The 23,827-nt window shown below is 41.2% G+C and overlaps 1 protein-coding gene across 1 annotated transcript in view; it reads left to right on the top strand.

The window, feature by feature from the left end:
- The window catches only part of CRACR2A (calcium release activated channel regulator 2A), a 96,953-nt gene extending 76,446 nt beyond the window's left edge, over positions 1–20,507 (top strand). The window contains exons 12-18 of the mRNA XM_018557921.1: positions 384–720; positions 3,746–3,878; positions 12,089–12,170; positions 13,635–13,749; positions 15,403–15,504; positions 17,379–17,455; positions 20,267–20,507. Coding sequence (XP_018413423.1) covers positions 384–720; positions 3,746–3,878; positions 12,089–12,170; positions 13,635–13,749; positions 15,403–15,504; positions 17,379–17,455; positions 20,267–20,357 — 937 coding nt within the window. The 3' untranslated portion in view covers positions 20,358–20,507. The remainder of the gene's footprint in view (positions 1–383; positions 721–3,745; positions 3,879–12,088; positions 12,171–13,634; positions 13,750–15,402; positions 15,505–17,378; positions 17,456–20,266) is intronic.
- The last annotated feature ends 3,320 nt before the right edge of the window (positions 20,508–23,827 follow it).

Genomic DNA, 23,827 nt, shown 5'->3' with positions numbered 1-23,827 from the left:
TTTTCGTGCTGGTGAAGGTTACCACTGAGACTCAAAGTGAGGTAAAATCCAGATTTATTTTTAGTTGTCACTGGAATAACTTTTGCAAGTGGGAGACTTGTTGGGTTGACAGCTGTCTAAGAGGAGATTTCCCTCACTGGAAAGATATTTTGAACTCTCTCCCCATTGTGTGTTCAGGACAAGAAAGGAAGGGAAATCTCCTCAATGGGACAAATGTAGGAGAAAAAAATAAGTTTTAACCCTTCCATAGTCTATCCAAACCAAAAAAATGTTTTGGCTTTGGGTGTACTTTAACATATTTCTCATTGATTTTATTCTAATCGTACATTTTACGGCCTTCTATCCTATATTGTTTTTCATTTATGTATCTATTTATTATGCAGTCAGTCATCAGAAGAAGATGATGCGTTCACCACAAAGCGATATTCAACTGGATTAAATGGAAATGTCTCCCCTATAACAGAACCTGATAGTTCCACAGAACCTAAACAAAGCAAATCTCATCCACTGCAAAGGATAATATCCATCGAGGAGGATCATCTTCCCCAATATTTAGACAGCCAGCAAGACAGAGCACTAAATAACTGGCAGGAGGATGATGAGAAGGAAGAGATCATTGCTTTTAGTGAGGAGAACATCCATAAAGTGGAACACACAGCAGAGGAAGCTTTACCATCTTCCCCCAGAGGGCAGCCTGTTGGAAAAGAGACTCTGCCAAGTGTAAGATCAACAAGAAACTAAACCTTTTCACTAGAGTCGCTTTAATGGGAAGACATTTTTTTCTGTTTTATTTTTTTTACATATATACACTTTATGGCCAAGAGTTTGTAGACACCTGACATCACAGCTACACTATATTGCCAAAATGATATAGAAACCTCTCCAACTTATTGAGTTCAGGTGTTTCCAGTGAAGGGCACTGTTATTGCTACAGCATACAAAGACATTTAAGACATTTTTTGTGTTTCCAACCTTGTGGTAACAGTTCGGGGAAGGCCCTTTTCTGCTCCAGCATAACTGTGTCTCTGTGCATAAAGCCAGCTCTATAAAAAACATTGTTTGATGAGTTTGGTATGGAAGAACTTGAATATTATTATTATTATACAGAATGTATATAGCGCCAACAGTTTGCGCAGCGCTTTACAATATAAGGAAGGCATTACAATCACAATACAACTCAAGACAAGATGGTAAGGAGGGCCCTGCCTCTGAGGGCTTACAATCTAAAATAGCCTGCACAAAGCCCTGACCTTAACTTTAATGAACACCTTTGGGATAAATTAGAATGCTGATTGCAAGCCAGGTCTTCTCGTCCAACATCAGTACTTGACCACATGCAAATGCTCTTTTGGCTGAATGTGGACAAATTCCCACAGACACACTTCAAAATATTGTAGAAAGTCTTCCCAGAAGACTGGGGGCAGTTGTAGTTGCATAGGGGACTTCAAGGATATAACTTAATGCACATGGTTTTGGAATGGCATGTGCAACAAGCACATAGATGTGATGGTCAGGTGCCTACATACTGTTGGCCATATAGTGTAGATGAATGTCATCATTTTAGTGCAAAGATTATTTAAAAGTAAGTGTTAATTTTTTAGAAGCTTTCGCTCTTGCCATAAAGGGTGAAAAATTCATAATAGGGCTAATTGAATCAGATGCCAGTTAGGATTAGTGTGTTACTGGCTTGCAGGAGGAAACCCAAATATAAAGGCGTGCATACAAGATATTAACATGCCCTGAGAGTATTCCACAAAGGAATTGAACTCAGGGCCCCAAGGCTGTAGTACTGACCAGTCAGCTACTGTATTGTCCTTTTTTATTAGGGACCTAGAAGAATTTATTGTCTGCAGCTGCTCTACTTTCACATAATTGGAACTGTGGAAACCTTATTATGCCTGTGCCTACCACTGGCAGCTTTTATATACTGAGATGGAATGTTTTACATACAGTTCCTACTTTAAACCTTCCACCCATGTATGGCTTTTGCAGGGGTAAGGATTTAAAAAAGGGTGTATGTTTGACTAAAGGTGTATGCTTTTTTTTTTTTTTTTTACAACAGGGTTAAAGTTAGCAGTTTGGATGCAAATATTGGTCAGGGGTCCCTTTATCAATGTTTTCACCCATGATTTAAATATTTTCTATGAATTGAGTTATGTAAAAAGTCTGTTAAACTTGGCGGAAAGTTGTGTGATTGTTTGGACCTTACCCACAGATGACTGATGGAGCCCCCAGGGCAATTCTACCAATTCCCAGCTCTTTTGGTACTAGGTTCATGTGGTGGAAGGGGGTGTCAATACTTGTGGACACTTTGATGTTCACAGAATGCATTTAAACTCTTCTACTGCATGGCCTTTGAACTATAACCTGCAGGTTTTGAAGGTCAAATAAGAGGGCATTTGGATAAGCCAGCCACCTCACTATACAAGGAGGAGCACAGCCATAGTGTCATACTGTCTCTCGTTCAACGCACCCCCATAGATAAAATAAAAGTTAGGCATACACCAGTTAGGTCTATTATCCCTGATTAAAACTATCCTGCTGCTGGACAATTATACAATTGATTAATAGCTGTATCTTCTGCAGTATTCTAATTCTTGTAGTGAAACCCCCTCATTCTTGTAGTGAAAGCTTTGCATCTAGTAAATTTAGGTCTAGCCTTGCTCACTAAAACTGTCCTGCTGCTGGCAAATGTTACACTGGGGCATCATCTGGGGTCTCTTTTTTCTTATAGTAAAACCCTTGCCTATACTCCTTTTTTTTCTAGTATATTTCAGCCAATTCTCCCCCATTAAAAATGCCCTGCTTCTAGCCAATTCTCCAATGTTGTGTAATTTGCATTCTCCTAATTCTTAATGAGAGTTTGATAGAAATTGTCCAGCAGCAGTACAGTTTTGCATCAGCGAGCATAGAGACAGCCTCAGCAAACTATTGGCCAATTTCTATCTGGAGGTCAAAGTGAGCCTATTACCATTTCAAGAAAAAGCATGCGTCCCTGCTAAAACTACCTGCAAAAAAATCAATTCCACAGTCAGATACGCACTGCCAATGTACACTAAAAATCAAGCATGTTATTTAAAGGATATTTGTGTTTTCAATGTTCCTCTTAAAGCTGCATTAAAAAAACTCCTCTCCATACTGTATGAATTTTTGTATGCATTGATGCATGTCCCCCTTGGCAGTGCCCAGCTTGCCATGCTTTTTATTTGACAGTAATTTTCCTGCTAGCCTTAAAATGGCCAGAATTTAACAACAATTTGCCAAATTTCAAACAGGATTTGCCAAACACTTGGCAACCCTGGGCAGATTCGTCCATCGCCACCAAGCAGGGACTTTGTCTTCAATCAGATTATGCCATCAGTTTGCTTCAGGCAGGAGCAATCATTTCCTCAGTCTCCCTTCCCCTCAGTGATCAAACTGCATCATTGTGACTGTAGAACTTCCCAAGGTGGGAGGCTGTAGCAGGGGTGGATCTTTGTCAAACATTTGTGAACACAGCCAACAACTGCACAGGCACCAGCATTAACATGATTGTGCCATCTCTGAACCAGCATCTCAGTCCAGGAACTAAATAACGCCCCTGGGTGATGCCTGAATAAAGATGGTTCCATCTTTCTGTAGAGAAAAGCAAATAATAACATTGTCAGAGGGAGTTCTATGACCCTTGTGAGGGGTAATAACGTGTTACATGTACACATTACTTAGCATGCACGCACTTGAAAAAATAAAACTGATTTATTTCTAGGAAGAACGCATGTACAGCCAGCCGGACCGGTTATTTAAAATTGTTGTGGTGGGAAATTCTAGCGTGGGGAAGACATCATTTCTCAGACGGTTCTGTGAAGACAATTTTTACGCTGGGACTTCAGCTACAGTGGGTAAGCAATGTTAAAAGGGCACTCCAGCCACATGGGAAAAAAGTTTAATTTCACTTCACTTAGGGAAAAAGTTCACCTGCCCAGGGATTTCCTTTTTATCCTAGAATTCATCTTATGCAGCAGTCACCCTGCTAGATAAATCATCATAAATCCTGGTGATCTAATTGGGTGCGAGGCAAGGCTGTCTAGTTGCCTTATAGTTTCCTAGCTGCTTCCTGTTGCTGCAGATGCGGAATCTTTATCCATACACTGTTTGCTTAAAGTGTATATAAGGGCAAAATGTTTTTTAGGTATGGATAGAGAAGGGAATAGTAAGAGTCACTGTCTGGTTTTTGTTTCTTTTTGGGAGACTTCTCTGTTTGTTTCCGAGGCACACGAGGAAGTGATAGAAAATGTCTCTAAAATCAGTTACTATACACATAAAGTTTTTTGGCAGTTGTTGACGCTTCTCTCGCTCATCTTCAGATCTTTGCCTAAGTTTTATTTGGGAATTGTCGGCCTGCAAGATAAATGTACCCAAAAGAATGTGTGTATTTCATACCATATATACCCATTGAGCAAGCGGGGAAACTGCAGTCAACAGTCTTTAATTCCCTTGTTGTGAGCAGCTGGTACATCATGAATATTTCTCTTGATTTATCATGAACATTAGAATTTCTTGCATCCCACCAGCATCATTTATATTGAAACACAACATGAAAGGATGTAAATGAAAATCCAGAGTGGTCAATAAACACAGTTTTAATATGATAGGAAGCCGGTGCCAGCAGGGCAGAGGAAATCACATTCTACTTGTTAAGCAGCTTGCTTCTAAATGTTGGTTGTGATAGAAAAGGGTAATGTAAGTTCACAAATGCTTTTGTCAGTTTACCTGTTTTACTACAAGCTGTTATATTTTTCCTTCTTAGTTTTATCTCTTCTATAACCAGCTCATTCTCCAGTTTTTTATTGTCCCATACTGAAATTGCTTACTTGATTTTACTTCTGACTGTAAGCTTTACACAGTGTGTATTAGAAGCTGCGGCAGGTCAGATAGAGCACGCCTCATTCCTGGTTGCACGTCCAGCATCATCTAGCTCCTTCCTCTCCAGCCTGACTATCCCTGTCCTGCACCATGAATTTCAGTTCTTTTAATCATGGAGGCTCAACATTAGCATGTTGATGAGGGGGGGTGGAACCAGGGAAGACAAAATATAAACAGATTCAATTTCAGCTTTACGTTATCCCGTTAAATTATTAGATAAGTCCTTTTTCTCTCCTGATAACTTTCCTTCTATTCTTTCCCATCTCTTTCTTTCTTACTCTTCATGTTATTATCTTCCTTTAATTATGTCAGCTCCTCTCCCTATAATCTCCTCTCCTTGTAATCTATTTCCATGTCCCCTCCTCTCATTTCACTCTAATGTCCTTTTCTGTCCCCTTCTTTCTTCCCTTTCTTCTTCCCTGTTCTCTCCTCTCCATCTTATCTTTCCTCTTCCCTATCTGCCTTTTATCTTTCTTTCCTTCATGCTTTCATCCACTATTTTATATTTCCATTCTGCTCTTCAACTCTGTTCTCATACTCTACTCTATTCCACTCTCCTCTTCTCTTGTCTGTTTGCCTCTCCCTCTAAGCCTCTGCTCAGTCCTTTCCTCTGCTCTTCTTCCTCTCTAATCTCCTTATTTGTCCTCTTCTCTTCTATCCTCTACTCTCCCTTTCTACCCCATTCTCTTGTCTTCCGTTCCATTCCTTACTTTCGCTCTCTCCTCTCCATTTCCACCCCCACCCCCTCCTCTCCTCTTCCCTTCCATCTCTTCCTCTTCATCTCTCTCCTCTCAACTTCCATCCACCTAAAGTAGCATTAAACTCTAAAACATTTTTCAATAATGAATCCAGATCAAACAAATATACATTTTACCAGCAAAGTATTTCTTCAAATTATTGTCCACGCACTTACAGTTATCGTGTTCCCAAACAATCCACTCCAATTCGCTCAGCTCAGCTTCCCTGAACTTCTGGTTGAGTACAAGCTCATAAGGGACAGATCATTCTCCAGCAGCCATCCATCTACTAAGTTGGAGAAGGGAGGAAGGAGGAACGGGGAGCAGGGGAGCAACTTGCCTTGCTGTGTGTGTGTGTTAGTGGAGGCATACATAGCTTACTAGCACACATAAGGGTGGCTCCATAGGACAGTGCAAGGGAAACAAACCACCCTAAAACAGGATATCAGGGTCAGTGCTCAGGGGACCAGCTGATTCTGCAGGAAACTGACATTCTTAAACATCAAGGAGCTGCATCCATTGTATGTGATTTCATCAGCATTTGAAATAGCTTAAAAACCTATTGACTTTAATATTACTTTAAACTACTTCTCATCTTGTTCTCTCATCTCCCCTTCTATCCACTCATCTTGTTCTCTCCTCTCATCATTCATGCCATCTCCTCCTCTCCTCTTCCCTTCCATCTTGTCCTCTTGCTCTCCCATCTCCCCTTCTATCCACTCATCTTGTTTTCTCCTCTCCTCTTCAATCCCCATCTCCTCCATCTACTCCTCTTGTTCTCTCATCTCCCCTTCTAGCCACTCACCTTGTTCTCTCCTCTCATCTTCCATCCCCCATCTCCCCCTCTACTCTTCCATTCCATCTTCTCTTGCTCTCTCATCTCCCCTTCTATCCACTCATCTTGTTCTCTCCTCTCATCTTCCATCCCCATATCCTCCTCTTCCATTCCATCTTCTTGTGTTCTCTCATCTCCCCTTCTATCCACTCACCTTGTTCTCTCCTCTCATCTTCCATCCCCATCTCCCCCTCTCCTCTTTCATTCCATCTACTCTTGTTCTCTCATCTCCCCTTCTATCCACTCATCTTGTTCTCCCCTCTCATCTTCCATCCCCATCATCCTTTCTCCTCTTCCATTCCATCTTCTCTGGTTCTCTCATCTCCCCGTCTATCCACTCATCTTGTTCTTTCCTCTCATCTTCCATCCCTCCTCTTTTTTTTTGTCCTGACACCTCTAAATGAAAGACTTTTTCCTATTAGTTTATGATCATTTACCCACTTAGTCTAGATTTGTTTCAAAAATACGATACATTTGGGAGTAAACAAATACTGTTAGTCACAGATGAAACGGGTCACATTCCTGAACCCAGACCCAAAACCACCAAATCCGGTGTGTATTAAATGACCAACACACATTTTCATATATAGACCTGAATGATTGTTATAAAAGCTCCCCCAGTTTAAACAGCACATTTCATTTAATGAGATCAGATATCAGGCTAAAACTAGATGCAGCACACAGACGTGCTTTAGTGACATAGCTAACAGGTGTCAGAAAATTGTATCTGAATAGAGCCGATCTAGAACAGCTTTATACATCTACCAAGAAGCTTATGCACTTCCCCTTTCACACTCCATTACCCATTCAGGTTTTCTTTCTTAGGTCCTTCAAAGATAAAGTCAGATAACTCCCCTGAGCTCGATCAGTGTGGAAAACACAGAGCGCTATACATAATTTTACAGGTTGCGCTGAAAAAAATCTAGCAAGTAGCCAGTCATGCATACATTATTCTCATAACCGCTCTGAAATGGCGTCACAAATTAGCTCAACAACCCCGCATTGTGTTGGCTAAATATCTTGTGCCAGAGAGAAAGCTTAAAGGAGAACACCATCAGTTAGCCAATATCTAGCTCTGGGTACTCAGAAAAACACAATATAAAACAAAAAATGGTTAAAGGGAAAAAGGGGTTTATAATAACCAAATCCAACAAGCAATACAAATGGCAAACGCACTCATCAATTCATAACTAGCTTAAAGTAAGGTGCACATGGAAGGGCTTTACACAGCACAAAAGCAAACATTTCCCAGCACACTCACCAGCAAGCCTGCAAAAAAAAAAAAATACCCTGTCTAACTATTAGGGTTAAAACAGAGGTTTTAGTTGCATAACTTTTTAAAAAATATGTGGAAGCCGCACTGCCTGGTCAAGGCCCCTCTGTGTAGTGTGGTCCTAACTCTAATCTATGAGAGCCTCCACTGTGGAACATATTTAACAAAGTATGAATTGGGTGCAGGTTCACCAGGAGGCAGCCTAATCCTCCTTGCTTTGTTACTGTGTAAAGCCCTTCCATGTGCACCTTACTTTAAGCTAGTTATGAATTGATGAGTGCGTTTACCATTTGTATTGCTTGTTACATATGGCCCATTCACATCAGTCCCTGCCCTCAAGGGGCTTACAATCTAGGGTCCATATTGCGCACCCATACAGGGCCAATTTAGACAGGAACCACTTAACCTTCCAGGATGTCTTTGGAGTGTTGGAGGAAACCAGAGTACCCGGAGGAAACCCAGGCAAGCACAGGGAGAACATGCAAACTCCTTGCAGATAGTGTCCTGGATGGGATTCGAAATGGGGACCCCCGGTGCTCCACGATAGATTTATTTGTCCATTTAACATATTTTAGGCATGCAATTTAACACTAAAAGCCTCCTTTGTGTAGACATGAGACTGCTGCTGGGCACCGCCATCTTGGACAATATATCAGCAGCTCCAGCAGACTAAGAGCTGAAACTCAAGTGACACTCTACAGTGTCACTTCCTCAGAAGCTACATAAAAGGTTATGTACAGAGGTCAAGGGAGGAGTGGAGAAGCTGGGCCAGCACAGTCAATAATTAGACAATCCCAACAACCCCAGTAGAGGAGTGGGCTATCACATGCAAGACACGAGTGGGCTGTGTTAGGGAAACATCTCTTCTGATATAGTTCAAAAATCATTCATGGAAAGGAAACTACCGTGAGTAAACATATAAAATACTTTCCTGCAATCTTTTAAAATGGCTACAGGGTCTCTTTACGTTCCCACCTAATCTGTGTGACTACGTGTTTTATTCTGAGAAGTCTGGGAAGAACAAAGAATCATGCAGATTTGTAATAACTGCAATGCTTAAGGGTCCCTTCACTCCTGTGCTGTCCGATACAGTACGTTAGCATATACACATTAACGTGCGTTATGTTGTGCATTGATCTAAGTAATGTAAAGGAAGCCCATTCATTTGAATAGGGGGCCAACTCGCCACAATGACCCTATCAGAATGGAACCATTTTTACTGACATGTTGCACCACAATGTTTGTTATGGAGGGAGGGGTGAAGAGGGGGGCGTTCTGTACGACAGCGAAAGATATTGTGGGTGGCTTAGTAGTTATCACTTCTGCCTTGCAGCACTGGGGGTCCCCAGTTCAAATCCCAGTCAGGTCACTATCTGCATGGAGTTTGCATGTTTTCCCTGTGCTTGTGCAGGTTTTCTCTGGGAATTCTGGTTTCCTCCCACACTCCAAAGACATGCTGGTACGTTAATTGGCTCTGGTCCAAATTGGCCTTGTATGTAAGATAGGGACCTTAGATTGTAAGCTGCTTGAGGGCAGAGACTGACGTGAATGTGCAGTATGTAAAGCACTGTGTAGATAGTCAATGTTTTATAAATACCTGTAATAATAATAATAATAATGCAGGTAGGGATGACAACACTGATTTGGTTTCAGTGACCATAAGGCAACTCAGACAGGAAATTAGGAGCGTAATCTATTTCAGGCAGGATCAATGGCTATTGTTCTGTACTTCTAATGTTTTTAAAGCAATACAATATGAGCCTTTATTGCAGAGATGTGCTCAATGTTTTTTCCCAGACACACACTTTAAGATCCAAAAATAATATAACATTAACACGAATGTCTTTTAAGGACATGCAGATATGATCATTTAACTATAGTATTAGAGTGGTGTTTTACCTATTTGGCAAACAGGGTCCCTTTGGAGGGAGAATTGACTTATCCTTGGCTGATGTGTAATCCTTATTGGCAGCTGCTTTTTGCCATGTTGGGTTTTATAAACACAATCATTGTTGATTATAGCTTCATTCAATTATGCAGTAGTTGCTGTTAGCGTTACCTTTGTTTTCTTATAAAATTAACTTGAAACAAGCTAAGCTGATAAGGGATTAGGAAAATCAATTGGTAAATCAGCTGCAGTAATAACAAATAAATACTGACAAATAGCAGCGGTATGAGTCTGTCACTGATGTGTAAATTAATGCTTTTAAAGGATAAATGTGTTTTTAAAACATATTAGCTCTAAGTCGTTGTCTGCAGGAACTGTGCAGACACAGATGAGAACTGAATGTAGAAAGTACAGGTGGAATGTGAGGAACTGGATTGTTTGCGCTGGTAGTTATACCAGTTTGGTATCAAGTCTGGCATAGGAGAAGGACTCCATTTCATGCAACTCTCTAAAGAATAATGGTCATAGGATAGTTCATGGCTTGGATAGACTTATGTGCCAAAAGGAAAGTGTCCAAGTGTGTAAAATTTAGAAGTTGTATGTACAATATAACCTGTGTACATATATGTACCTCAACCATATATAACCCCTATATATGTGCCTAAACCATATATAACCTGTATATATTCTGTATGTACCTCAACCATATACAGTATAACCTACCGTAAATATACTGTATGTACCTCGACCATATACAGTATAACCTATATATATGTAACTCAACCCTATATAAGTTATGTATACTGTATGTACCTCAACCATATATAGTTACAAATGAACACACCTGGAATGTAGTGCACCACAACGCTCAGATGTAAATGCTCTGAACATTGTGGTGTTCCCGGGTGTCATAAACTGTGAAACTGTAGTTTTTTTGTGTGTGTCTTTAGGACCAATAAAAAAATCAATGCATTCCATGCGCAATGCATATCATCATTGGTGTGTTAACAATGCCTTGTTCTCAGAGAGGAAGATTTTTCAAGAGTCATGTGTCAAAAGGCTTCAGATCTGAACATTCTGCTTAAATCTAAACTCCAGGCCTAAAATACACAAATGAATTCAGCTTTGTAACCATTGATGAAACATTAACAGGGTTATTCACTAAAGAGCCGAAGGATCCAGCCGTAGCTTCGGCTGATCCTTCGGCTTTCTTCGGCCACCTCTGCCCTTCGGTTCAGTTGAAACGAAGGGCTGCCGTACGGGCTTGACTAATCTAAAGTGACAGCCAAAGCGGGCGAAAGGCCTGCCGAAGGCCGGCCGTTCGCCCTGCAAATGACAGCTAGGCGGAGCCAGCCGTGATCTCACGACTGGCTTCGCCCAGTTGTAATGACAGATCAGTGTCCCCAAATGATCCGAGGACGCTGATCTGTCATTTAAAAAAAACAACTGGGCGGAGCCGGCCATGACGCCATGACTGGCTCCGCCCAGTTGTTATTCATTGGCCAGGACCTGCTAGAAGACTCTAACAGGTGCCGGCCAATAGGAAACAGTTGGGCCGAGCTAGCTGTCACTGCTAGCTCCACCCAATTGTTTTTCTTTTCTTTTTAAATATCTTTCTTTTTTAACTTTTTAACTTTACAATTTCTTTACATTTTTAGAATATTTTTTTAAACCTTTTTTTTCTACTCTTTCCACTGATTTTCTACTCTGCTCTGTACCACGAAGGTACCGAGCAGAATAGCCGAGCCGAATGCATGCAGAGCATGTTCAGCTGACCAAAGGCAGCCGATGTACGACTGAAATCAGCCGTACTGAGCAGGAGTGAATAGCTGAACGGCGTTCAGGTTTGTTCACTTCGGCTCGGTTATTCACTCGACTGCTTTCGACAGCTTAGTGAATAACCCTGTTAATGTATCTTTTTTACATGCAAGCATTGTTTTTTACCTGAATATCAGCCTCTAACAGTTCCTCTACAGTGGGGCTGGAGGTTGAAAGGAAGAAGCAGCACAAGGAGCCAATCAGTTCATGTGATGACAAGAAGAATGCTGATAGGTGGAGAAAGCACAGAGATTAGCTCATCACTATGCTGCTTCTCCTTTCACTGTCCAGTCACAGTCTGGAGCGGGACCAGGATGGCCTGCGCTCAGGGAAGTTATATGATGGCGGCCTTCAGACTGAGGACAACTAGTGGCAAACAAAAGTATTGCGGGGGAAATCTCTGGACTGAAGGCGAATTATTGCAGCAAAACTGATTCTGTTATTTTATCTTTTAATGGGCTATTCTTTTAATCCATCCATCTACAGCTGATAAAATGAAACTGAGATTTTAGTTAATATAAGTGGACACTTGCCATTGTTCTTGAATAGAATTAGCAGTTTAATAATTGGTTTTACTCATTACGTTGAGTAATTCATCTTTACTCAGCTTTGTGTGCATTCTTTTGGTGCTGTAGGTATTGATTACAGCGTAAAGACGGTGACGGTGGATAACTGCCAGGTAGCATTACAGCTCTGGGACACAGCTGGACAAGAAAGGTCTGTAATTGGATGTCCTAATGTTACTTTCTCATGGTTTATAGAGACGTCAGCAATGGCGAATTGCTCATTATTTCTAAAATGTTTCACATAATGGAAATTACTTATTATCTATGTGCATGAAATGTAGAGATTGTTCTTTGGAATTATGTACAGGACAATGGCGAATGCTGCTGCCTATTAAAGATGAACTCTGGAAGCTGTGCCTAAAAAAAGGCAGGCAGAGGGCAAAGGACTAGTCATCAGCATTGCTTGTGGTCCCTCCGCAGCTGATCTTTTCCCAGTAATGACTTACTTACCTTGTCTTAATCTGTGTCTCTGTATAGAGGGGGGCATCTTGTTAGAGGCAGAGCTCTGATTTCTCATGACAGAAAGAAACCGTGTGCAGTACAGTAGTGACATCACCAAATCTCATTCCAAATCTCCTAAAACTAGCAGTCAGAGGCAGCAGTGCCTTGGATCTCACACTGCAGATTTACAGATGTGAGGCTGTAAGCGCAGGAGAGCCTAGGCACACTCACATAATGGGCTATACAATTAACAATTCTAGATGTCCCCTCTAACAGCAAATATACTTTTTGGGTTTAGGTCCATTTTTAGTGATATAGATAAATAAATATTGCTGCACTCCTTACTGGATTTAGTTTAACCTGTAGAACACAGGTGGGTGATTGAAATGACCACAGATGGCACAGTGAAATATATATGTATATATATATATATATACATATATATTTCACTGTGGACCCTGTGCTTGCATTTGAATGGCAAAGTTTTGCCATTAAATGGACTTTAGCTGAATTCACTTGTAACATGGTGTGCTGGTGACATCTTTTGAAATTGCTAGGTCCATTTTAAATCATCATCCGCTTTTTTAAATTAATTTAATTTTAATTTACACTAATAAAAATAAAGACCACAAGCTGGTTTTTGACTTTGCACTGCAATGAATGTGCAAAGTGTGTTACCATGTGTTAGGGTATTGTACATTATAACATAGGTCACGATGCAAGTTATAATGCATTCTATGGTGTGAAGACTCCAGGAAATGTTTTTCGGAAAATCCTGTGGGAGATAAATGTAATATGTTATTTCCATTAGGGGTGACCTGTTCTGGTTCCCTCCCCCCACCAACCCCCAATTTTTTTCATAGCAATACTAGTCAAACTTAAAGGTATGCATACTGTTTAAGTATAAAAATATTCAGATCTTCCAGTAGGGACAGGGTGCTACTCCAAGTGTTCCTTGCTCTTGGTTATGTGATCTGTACTGTCACGTGACCTTGTGCGAGAGTTGCATGGTGCAGCTTCACTTTGCCAGTCATCAGATGCGTCTTTTGCCTTCCATGGAGGCTCTTTTTGGCACCTCTCTGCTGGCAAGATGTGGATCCTTACATGTTTCCTGTTTTTATAGACACATACTGTGTAATCTTATTTTTATTTTTGATTTCTTTTCTTGGAACAGATACCGTAGTATCACTAAGCAGTTCTTTAGAAAAGCTGATGGTGTTGTTGTAATGTATGACATCACATCCAAGGAGACATTCACGGCTGTACGGCAATGGCTTACCAGTGTAGAGGTAAGAATAGAAACCAGTCTCAATATGTGCAAGTTTTATTTTGTTGTGTTCTTGTTCTGTTCTCACCAGGATGGAACATATCCGCTGCAAGTGTTTCTTGGCAAAGTGAACCTAAAGTGCTTTCAACATACCTGACCACAAGGCTGATTTTCTAATCCTGCTACCTGTGTACTAGAACACAAGCTTCCTTGGCCACTTCCTGGCAGTTGGTCCTTTAAATCATCTCTGAATTCCTGTTGACACTGTCCCTTCCGGAGGTTGGCTACTTTTTGTTCCCCATGGTCCCCGTGTGTGTTGTAAAGTAGCCACCACTCCAAGCTCACTCCAGTGATGGACTACAATCTCACGTTTAGGGCCCATTCACACCACATCCGCACCACATCCAGATCATCTCCAGACCAGACCAGATTGTTTCCGGACCCAAAATGCATCTTAATGTATCCCTATACTACTTCTGGCCTCTGTTCACACCAGAGCAGTCTGTTCCAGACCAGACCAGAAGAATATTGCATGTGTCATTTTGTCTGGTCTGAATGCACTGGAACTACGGGCAGGTTCACACCATTTTACAGACCAGATGTGGTCCATAAAATGGTGTGAACCTGCCCTTAGTTAGCTACTTTGTATTGAGATTGCAGTCAATCATGGGAGGGCTAGCTTGGTGGCTACTTTACAACACACACACAGGTACCATGGGGAACAAACGTAGGCACCCTCCAGAAGGAAGGACAGTGCCAGTATGAATTCAGAGATGATTTGAGGATCTACAGCCAAGTGATACACAAAGAAGATACATTTTTGTTAATAGTTAAGGTAGTTGAATGCATTTTTAAGATTTAACTCCTGAGTTTAGAGTCACTTTAAATGTACTTATGTTTACATGTGTTTTCACAAGTTTATGTGCCCTTGTCTGCGGGTTTAGAGTTGGGATGCACTAATACCGATACCAGTATCAGTACCGGTGCCAATACCGAGTATTTGGGTGAGTACTTGTACTCGCCCAAATGTTCTGATACTTACCCCTGATAACGGTACTTCCGGTCAGAGTGTGGGGGGGGGGGGGGGGGAGGGGGTTCCATACTGTTTGGCCAGCTCAATGCTGATTGGCCAGGAAGCTAATCATTCTGTACTCGTCGATACCGAATACTTCCGGGAGCCTCCTGGCTTCCTGATTGACGGCTTCCTGGTTAATCAGCTCTGAGCCAGCCAAACATCATAGAGCCGGCCTCCCGACCAATCAGGAAGCCTCATTCCCTGCCGCCTGGCTTCCTGATTGGCCCGGAAACCCGGCTCAATGCTCTCGTAAGTACCAGTATCCGAATTCAGTATCGCTGAGTACCGAAGGATAAATATCGGTACTCAATGAAAAAAAGGTATCTGTGCATCCCTAGTTTAGAGTATGTACTCTGCCCTTGGATGCACAGAATTAAATTTTTTCTGAACGCAGCTGAAACGAAGGCACCTAAACGCAGGTAACACACAGTGTGAATTATACCATTTAAATCATTATGTGCATTTATATATGTTTAGAAATGTTTAGAAATGTCCTATCAATGCTTATAAATGCGTGTCTTTGCCAGTGTGAGTTTCCATCAACCCTGATTGGTAAATATTTTTAATAATATTTAAAAATAATATTGTTTTTTCTTCTAGGATGGAGCTGGAGAAAATATACCTATATTAATGTTAGGTAATAAAACAGACATTGAAAAGGAAAGAGAGGTTCCCTGCGGTCTGGGAGAGCACTTATCTAAGGTAGAGTGTGAATACTGAAACCATTTACATGTAAAGAGCAAGAGATAGAGGAGCCATTCTGGAGACAAAAGTTGAGCACATAGTTGCAGCTTTTTGCCCATGGGGCTGAACAAGAAGAAAAAAATGCTTGAATAGCAGTTAGTTAGTTACTGCAGATATAATCGATCTGAGGAAACAAGGGACCTTTATAGATCATTTTAAAAATAACTGAATTATTTATAATGAATAACTAGTTTTAAGGGAATCACGCCAAGGATGCCATGGCATAGAAGAGAAGGGGAGAAAACACACATTTCTGCCTCACGAGCTTCCTATACAGCTGATCGGTCCAGTAACATCCTAAGCAGATAAGCCTAGTATTTGGCTGCATTGTGAAGAGGCTTTTAAGGAGCTGATAATTGTTTCTTACTATGAAAAACGTATGGGCTTTGCTGGGAAGCTGTATGTGGGGCAGGCAGAGTCTGTATATGACCATGTACTGGACTTCAGTCCAGTGACCTTATGTCAGCACCGGTGAATATTTACAGGTGTGCATGTCTGTCTCATGTCAGTTATGCATTATACCTTTGAGAGGACCCTGTCTTCAACTTGAAAAACTGCATGTAAAAGCACAAAAAACAAGTATTTTAATTGCTTACTTGCAGTGGTTTTTCTTTCCATAAATGTTTTTTTATTCACTTGCAAGGTGTCTTATAACTTGCTAATTATTTCAAATACTCCAGGAGAGTCAATTCCCTAGCACAGCCCCCTCCCTCCCTACACGTCATAGCCCTTCTCCTCTGGGAGTATCTAATTACTTTCTGTGATGGCCCAGCTCCTCCGCTCCTCCCCTCTTCTCACCCCCCTAAATAAAATTTTAGGTACCTGCCAGAGAAGGAGCGAAGGAGAATACTATAGAGCAGGGGTAGGAAAACTCCAGCTTTCCAGCTGTGGTGCAACTACAAATACCATTAGGCATTGCAAGTCTCTATCAGCCACAGGCATGACTCCCAGAGGCAGATTCATGATGGGATTTTGTAGTTCACCACAGCGGGAGGGCTGCCTGCACCTGCTATAGAGTGTCACTTGAGAGGCAGCTCTTAAAGGAGAACTATGACATGAGTGATTTCCACTCACCTCATAGTTCTAAACCGACCTGTGACAATGAGACTGTCACAGGTCGGCTCAGTAGATCGGGAGGTGAGGGAAAACATACCGGGTTCCCTCACCTCTCGATCCTGTCACGGCTCTCTGCCGTGACAGGGGGAGGGGCTGGATTCCCCTCTCTCCGCTCCGATCTGCCAGCGCTGACTGGCGGAACGGACGGGGGAGGGGGCGGGTACAGCTGGCTCTGCCTCTAGGTAGGCAGAGCCAGCTGTCACTCACGCAGCTGGGCGGATCCCGTCATCTAAGTCGGGATCCGCTCCAGGTGCGGCGTCTCAGTATACCGCGAGCTGTAGCTCGCGGTATACTGAGCTTAGGGTAACGGGAGGACGCTAGTTTGTGTCCTCCCGTTACCCTAAGGAGAACTATGGGGAAAAACACTGACCCCATAGTTCTCCTTTAAGCTGGCAATCTTCCCTGCTAGGAAATTGTATTCAGACACAGCCCATGCCCACAGCTGATTGGTGGCAGACGCTGTTCACCCAACAATTTTTGCCCTGGCTTCTTTGACAATGGAAAAACCTTGACCTCATCAACCTAATATTTTAGACTGAAGCCCAAAAGTGATTTACTGATAAAACAATGGCAGGCAAACAGTATTCAGAGAATAGTAATACAGTAGAGTGTTCTATTCTGATTGTAAACATCAAAGAAAAATACATTTTAGAAAATGTAAAATAAAATAAATGTTTTTTTATTGACAGTTTGACATGTTTTTTGTTATCTTGTAGGACTGTAATTTGATTTTCTATGAATGCAGTGCCTCTAGTGGACAGAATGTTAAAGACTCTGTTCTACATTTAGCAAGGTGAGTGATGAACTCAGACCCTGCAATGTGTTCAAACCTATTATCATCAATTGACATTGCAGACTCTGCTTGTAGCAGATCGATGAAGCCTATTGTTGTGTGGATACAGTGAAAGCATCCCACTTAAACTATGGCACTTTTTTTGTTATGAGGGGACTGGATCAGGCCTGTTGCTGCATAGTGGGCCTGAATCAGGTCAGGGGGGACCTGGACTAGCCCACCATGCACATATGCAGGAACAGATCACTTACACCAGCGTTCTATTGATGATTGTTAATCAGCAAGCAATAGATCACTGTTGCACTTATCAGTTCTCCATGGATGAGGCAGAGCTGCTGTAGTTTAAAGCACATACCAATAATGTCACAAATAACATCAGAACACTTTCTCTTTACACAAAATGTAAAGCACTCTCCAGGGGGTTCTGTAAGAAGATCGCAGACCTATGTGGAGGTCAGGATGATGTGCATAATAATAACCTTAGAGAAAATATAGAAAAAGCAGTGTTGTGAAGGCTAATGAGTTCATCCCTTTGCTCACTCTGCTCACTCCTTCAATCAGCACGCTTGGTTGCAGTATATTTGCATGCAACATGTCTGATTAGTTTCTAGTGATGCTCATCACTCTACCAGTTATAACACTGCTGCACAGGGAATTAAAAGAGACTGATACTATGCTAACTTCAGGAACTAGTTTCATTCAGCAAATACATGTAATGATTTATTATTAAATACAGAACTGCATTATTATTTATATATGCCTGGAGTTCAGTTTTAAAGGGAAATTCCACCTTTTGCAGAAAAGTAATAAATGCACACTTCTTCATAAAAGAAAAAAATGTGTATTTACAACCCCCATTCCAAAAAAAGTTGGGCCGCTGTGTAAAATCTACATGAAAACAGAATGCAATGATTTGCAAATCTCATAAACCCAACCCCAACTTTTTTAGAATTTAGGTTGTATTATTTCTTTGCATATTAGCCAGTAAAGCATTGCAACCACAATTAGTAGATCACGGGGGCAATACTTTGGCTCCTGCAGACTCTTCCTCCTGTCCATGTCCGTTCCTCATTACGGACATTCAGTAACATGGACAGGAGGAAGAATGAATGTACTTGAATAAGGTGATGTCACCGCACTGATATTCCATTAAGTACTGCATGTCCCTCTGCCGCAGTGGCTGAGGACTTGTTGTTTCTCCATTCCTGTCAAAGGATCTGTGAATAGGGATGGAACATGAAACATGGCCAGAAACATGTACTTATCCTTTAAGGTTTGCAGAATCTAATAAAGGATTTATCAGAACAGTCTTATCTGGTTATTCTGTATTTCTTTCCATATCTTCTTACAGATTCCCGTTGATACTTTGTTACTCTTGTATTGACATAGACATAGGCAGCGTCTTAGTGACTTATGGATATTATGGAGAAAATGAACCATAAGTGCTGCTATGAAAGAGACCCTGGCAGCATTTGCTGGATAATTTACATTATTCATCTAGTAGCAATGTAAAAATGGGAACTGTGATAGGAGAGTGATGATCTCATGCCCGGGAATGAGACAAATATCTTCATAATAATAGCATAATAAACGCCAATCAAAACGCTTTGTTTTAAAGTGAAACTTAGAGACCCTGTCACCAATTTAAAAAAATTGCGGGTAAAAGCACAGAAAATCAAGTAATATACTGTATATGATTACTTGCAGCATTTTTCTTTTACATGAATTACTTTTTATTCACTTGCAATATGCCTCTGAACTTGCTAGAAAATGTGAATACTCCAGGATGAGTCAATTCCATAACACAGACCACATGCTCCTTCCACGTCATAGTACCCTCCTTTTGGGATGTCTGTAAAAAAAAGTCAAAGCAACTGGACTTGCTGTATTTTTCTTGAAGGTGTTTCACTGTAACCAGCTTTCTCAATTCAGAATGACTTGCCCCTTGTGGACCTTAGTTCTGCTTTAATTTTGGGTAGAGCCAGAAAAGGTTAGATCCGCAGGATTTTATTGCTCTGTCTCTATTTGGGAGGTTTTCCCCCATATCCTGTCCTAGTGACTGCAGTCACCCTGGAAGTGATGAGGAAAATCATCTGTAATGGGAACCCAGGTAGTGTTTTTATGGATTAGAGCTTCTCTCAGATTTTTATTGCTGTGTCCCCATTAGGAAAATGGCCCCTCATTTCTTGCCCTTGTGGTTACCAGGACAAGACATGATAGGAAATTTCCTCAGTGAGGACACAGATAGAAAATCTGACAGATGTTCCAACCTTTCCCCATTATATGTAAGATAGAAAAAAAACAGTTGGCGCTGGAATTCAGCTTTTACCATCAAGTCACCATCTTGGCTTTGCTGTCTGGTAGGACTGTATGAAGATGATTTTACATTACTCACATTTCTGCTGATTTCTGCTGAATCGGCCAAAACTTGAGCTGTGGGTGGCCTCGTAGGCACCACTCAGCTCATCAAAAGTCACTTTTTCAATCGACGTTTGTTGAAAGTGCTGGGTGTAAAATCATTGGTCGAATATTGACTTCATCCAATCACATGCAATCACAGGTCTTGCTGGCTTCTGAATTCAATAGGCTGGATGAAGGAGATTACTTCGTCCACTCTGTTTAGTGTGGATGGGGGAATTTATAGATTTCTTACATTCAGCCTGTGGGGCTGCACAAGACCGGTAGATAAAAATGGCAGATAAAATAGCAGGTAAAATAGTTCCTTTAATTGTATTTTAACTATATTGTATATTTAGCTGTTTTCCCTAAAGTTTATCTTTACATGTTTGTCATCCTTCTTATATTTTGAAGGATATTGAAAGAACAAGAAGATAAAGTGAAGGAAAAGACAGTGCGGCTGCTGGACTCTCCCAAGAAGAAGAGCTGCTGTTCCAGGCAGTAGCTGATGATGTCTGATGTCTCATTTGATGTATACACTACTGTCCTAGGACTAGATTTCCTAAGATGTATATTTATGTAGTATAATACTACCAATCAACATAATATTTATTGCTAAATTGCTACAAACTGTTTCCTTTCCTGATATGTAATTCAGGAAAATGTTCCATATACTGCTATTCAAAACACTGAAAAAATACAATTCTGAGATTTTTTTTTTTTTGTACAGTAAACCTGGGTAATTTGTACTGAGCATATAATGAACATTATGGAAGCAGAGAATAAGTTCAGAAAAAAACACATAAAATTATCAGTAAATAATTAGAGATGAAGCGTCAAGGATGAAACAGTTATTGCGTGTCACCAGCAGGGGGCATCAGGCGCTCACCAGGCACAATCATAGTGTGTCTAGTCTTCTCTTGAGACACTGAAGGAGCAGAGATGAGGTTAGGACAGGCTGAAGGTCAGGACTAGCTAGAGGTCAGGGTTGGCAGCAGACAAATGTCATCCAGAAACAAGAAGATCAGGGCAGCTAGCTGGCAGCGAGTGGATACCTAGTGGATACCTGGATGTTAGGAGTAACAGGTATGGGAGGATGAGCCAAGGGCAAACAGAGTCAGATAGCAAGGGCAAACAGAGTTGTATTAAGCCAGCACATCTGACTACTCAAAAGCAACCATGCAGATCAGGATACAAAATACATTAATCGGGCACTGACTGAGTGCTTGACTCTCAATATAAGTACTACTAATTGATGCCAGGCGGACAGCTGTAGCATAACCATGCCACAATGCTAAATATTGTCCAGCAGATGGTGGGGAGGAGCATCTAAACATATCAGGATTGAGCACCTCAGATAGTACATCTGAGGTGCTCAATCCTGCAAGAATTACACAGCTGCAGGTTGATAGTTACATATAGGCTGCAGATTATATGTGCAGTAGTAAATGTCACACTTTTCTGTTAAAGTAGAATTAACCACTTGAAGACCGGGCTATTAAACCCCCTTCCTGTCCAGGCCATTTTTTAGTATTCAGCACTTCAGTACTTTGACCGACATGTATTCCGTCATGCAACGCTGCACTGAAATGAATTTTATACAATTTTTTTGGGACAGATAGAGCTTTCTTTTGGTGGTGTTTAATCACCACTGGGGTTTTTATTTTTTACTATATAAAAAAAGGTAGCGGAAATTTCAAAAACCCCAGCTTTTCCTACATTATGTTAGAAAACATTATTTAATTTTATTTGAATATTTGTTATATTTTTGGTAAAATGTAAAAGACGGGCTCACGTCGAGTAAATATTTAGCGAAATCGCAAAAAAAACTACCATACCCAAAAATTGCCGTAGGCGACTCTTTAAAAGCTTTTACCACTCACCAATTTAGTGTTAACAGTGATTGATGGCCTTACAATTATTGCTCACACTCCGATGTTCAAGGTGATATGTAACATGTGCAGCGCAATGGGCGCAAATGTCGTTTTCGCATGTACGCACACTCGACGCAAGTTTGCGTTTGCATGTGTGTGTACATGGGGGCAAAGGATTTGAAAATTTTTTTATTTTTTTAAACATGAGTTAAAAAATGTTTGAACTTTTTTTACTTTACACGTAATTGTATTGCTATCACGTAGAGTGGCTAAGCAATGATGTCACCTAGGGAACCTCAAATAAGCTGATGAAGCAGAGATCTGCTTCACCAGCTTTTTCTCTGTCTACAGAAGCTGGAGAAATGAAATTGCAGAGCTGCTGTGCTGGTCTTGGGCTCACACCGGGAACAGCGGAGCCCGGTATCGCCAGCAGCGTGGCGACGGAGGGGGGGCCCGCAGACCCGACCGGATATTACAAGCGATCGGGCGACTCTATAGCCGCCCGAACGCTTGTATGTAAATAGCCATTGCTGGCTGTTTAAGTGCTGAAAAAATATGTTTTTAAACCGCCCACCCGCATTCAAGAGTGTCTCGTCCAGCCGTTTAATTACAATGGCCAGACAGGAAGGGGTTAAACTCTCAATCTTTTCTTTTAAAATTATAATTCAAGTTCAAACAAATGTATGTTGTCCAGCAAATAATTTTTTTGTGCCCAAGCACTTACAATCATCATGTTTTTGAACAGCTAGCTCCAACTCTCTCAGCTGGGGTTCCCAGAATTTCCTGCCCAGTACAAGATCACAAGAGACAGATCAGTCTCCAGCAGCTGTTCATCTACTAGCTTGGAGAAGGAAGGAAGGAGGAGTAGGGAGCAGGTAAATAACTTGCCTTGCTATGTCTGTGTGTTTGTGGAGACACACACAGCCTACTAGCACACACAAGGGTGGCTCCATAGTACCCTGGAAGGGAAAGGAACCTCCTTAAAACAGGATATCAAAACCATGCTCAGGAGACCAGCTGATTCAGCAGGAAACTAAAACTTTAAAGCCCCAAGGAGCCATTCCGGACCTTTACATGAACAATCAGGATTTTGTATATTCCTTTTGCTGTCTATGTCTCTGGCTTTACTGATCATAATAACATGTGTTTTCAACTGAAGATAACCACTATTAATGCATTTTTCACCATGTGCTCAGTTTCAGTTGCCCACGTTTGTGACAAGTTTACTTTAAACAACTTTAACTTTAAACAAAAAAGGGGGGGAAAAAATAATTTTACTTTCATATGAAAGAACTTTTCATGTTGGTGGTTTGATATTTGGTCTTCTATGAAACCAAACAATTGCCTCTGTTTAGAGAGGAAGCATACAATTTTTTTGTGTGGAAGCCCTGTCCTAGCAGCTTATGCTACTACAATGTTTTTGAATAAAGTGCCTAACTGGTCATGTAGCTTTCTTTCCTTCATGCTGCATTAGGAGAGTGAATGAGAAAATCTGATTGGCTGCTACAGGCAGCAAGAAGAAGAAGTTTCCCGCTAATACTTTAGGAACTAAAGCTCTTTCAGAGTTAAAGCGGAAGTAAACCACCAGAGCTAATTCAAACTTTACAGGCCCGGGTACTTTTTGCCATACAAGTATGCATAGCATATTTGTACATTATGATACACATACCCATCAAAGTGATCCCTTCCGGTGATATCTGTTTTTCTCTTGATAAGACAGAGCTTTTAACCTCACCTGGTCTTTTTCCAGGTTTAAAGGCTTTGGCCATCTTGATCTGCTGGGTTGGGATGACTTAACTCCATGCACATAGGACTTGCTTCATCCTGACACACAATCGTGCTGAATTTGTACACTGAGATGTGCATGTGCAGCTCAGTGTACAATACTGACAGGCGGAGAAAAACATTTATAACAGAAAAGACATAAAGAATCACTACTGTCTTAAAAAGCCTACCTGCCAGGTTTTTTTTAAAGGAGTTTACATAGGCTGGGCTGGGCTGAGGGATAGGCAGAAGAGGTGGCCACCTTGGAGGCTTCAGCAGGAGGGAAGCGCAAAAAGGGCAAGACCTGCAACCCATGCTGCTAAAGTAGCTCACAGCT

Source organism: Nanorana parkeri, unplaced genomic scaffold, assembly GCF_000935625.1.
Source record: "Nanorana parkeri isolate BGI_ZX_2015 unplaced genomic scaffold, ASM93562v1 scaffold14, whole genome shotgun sequence".
Classification (NCBI taxonomy): Eukaryota; Metazoa; Chordata; class Amphibia; order Anura; family Dicroglossidae; genus Nanorana; species Nanorana parkeri.
Note: the sequence above shows the minus strand (reverse complement) of the source record. Positions and strands in the feature narration are given on the sequence as shown.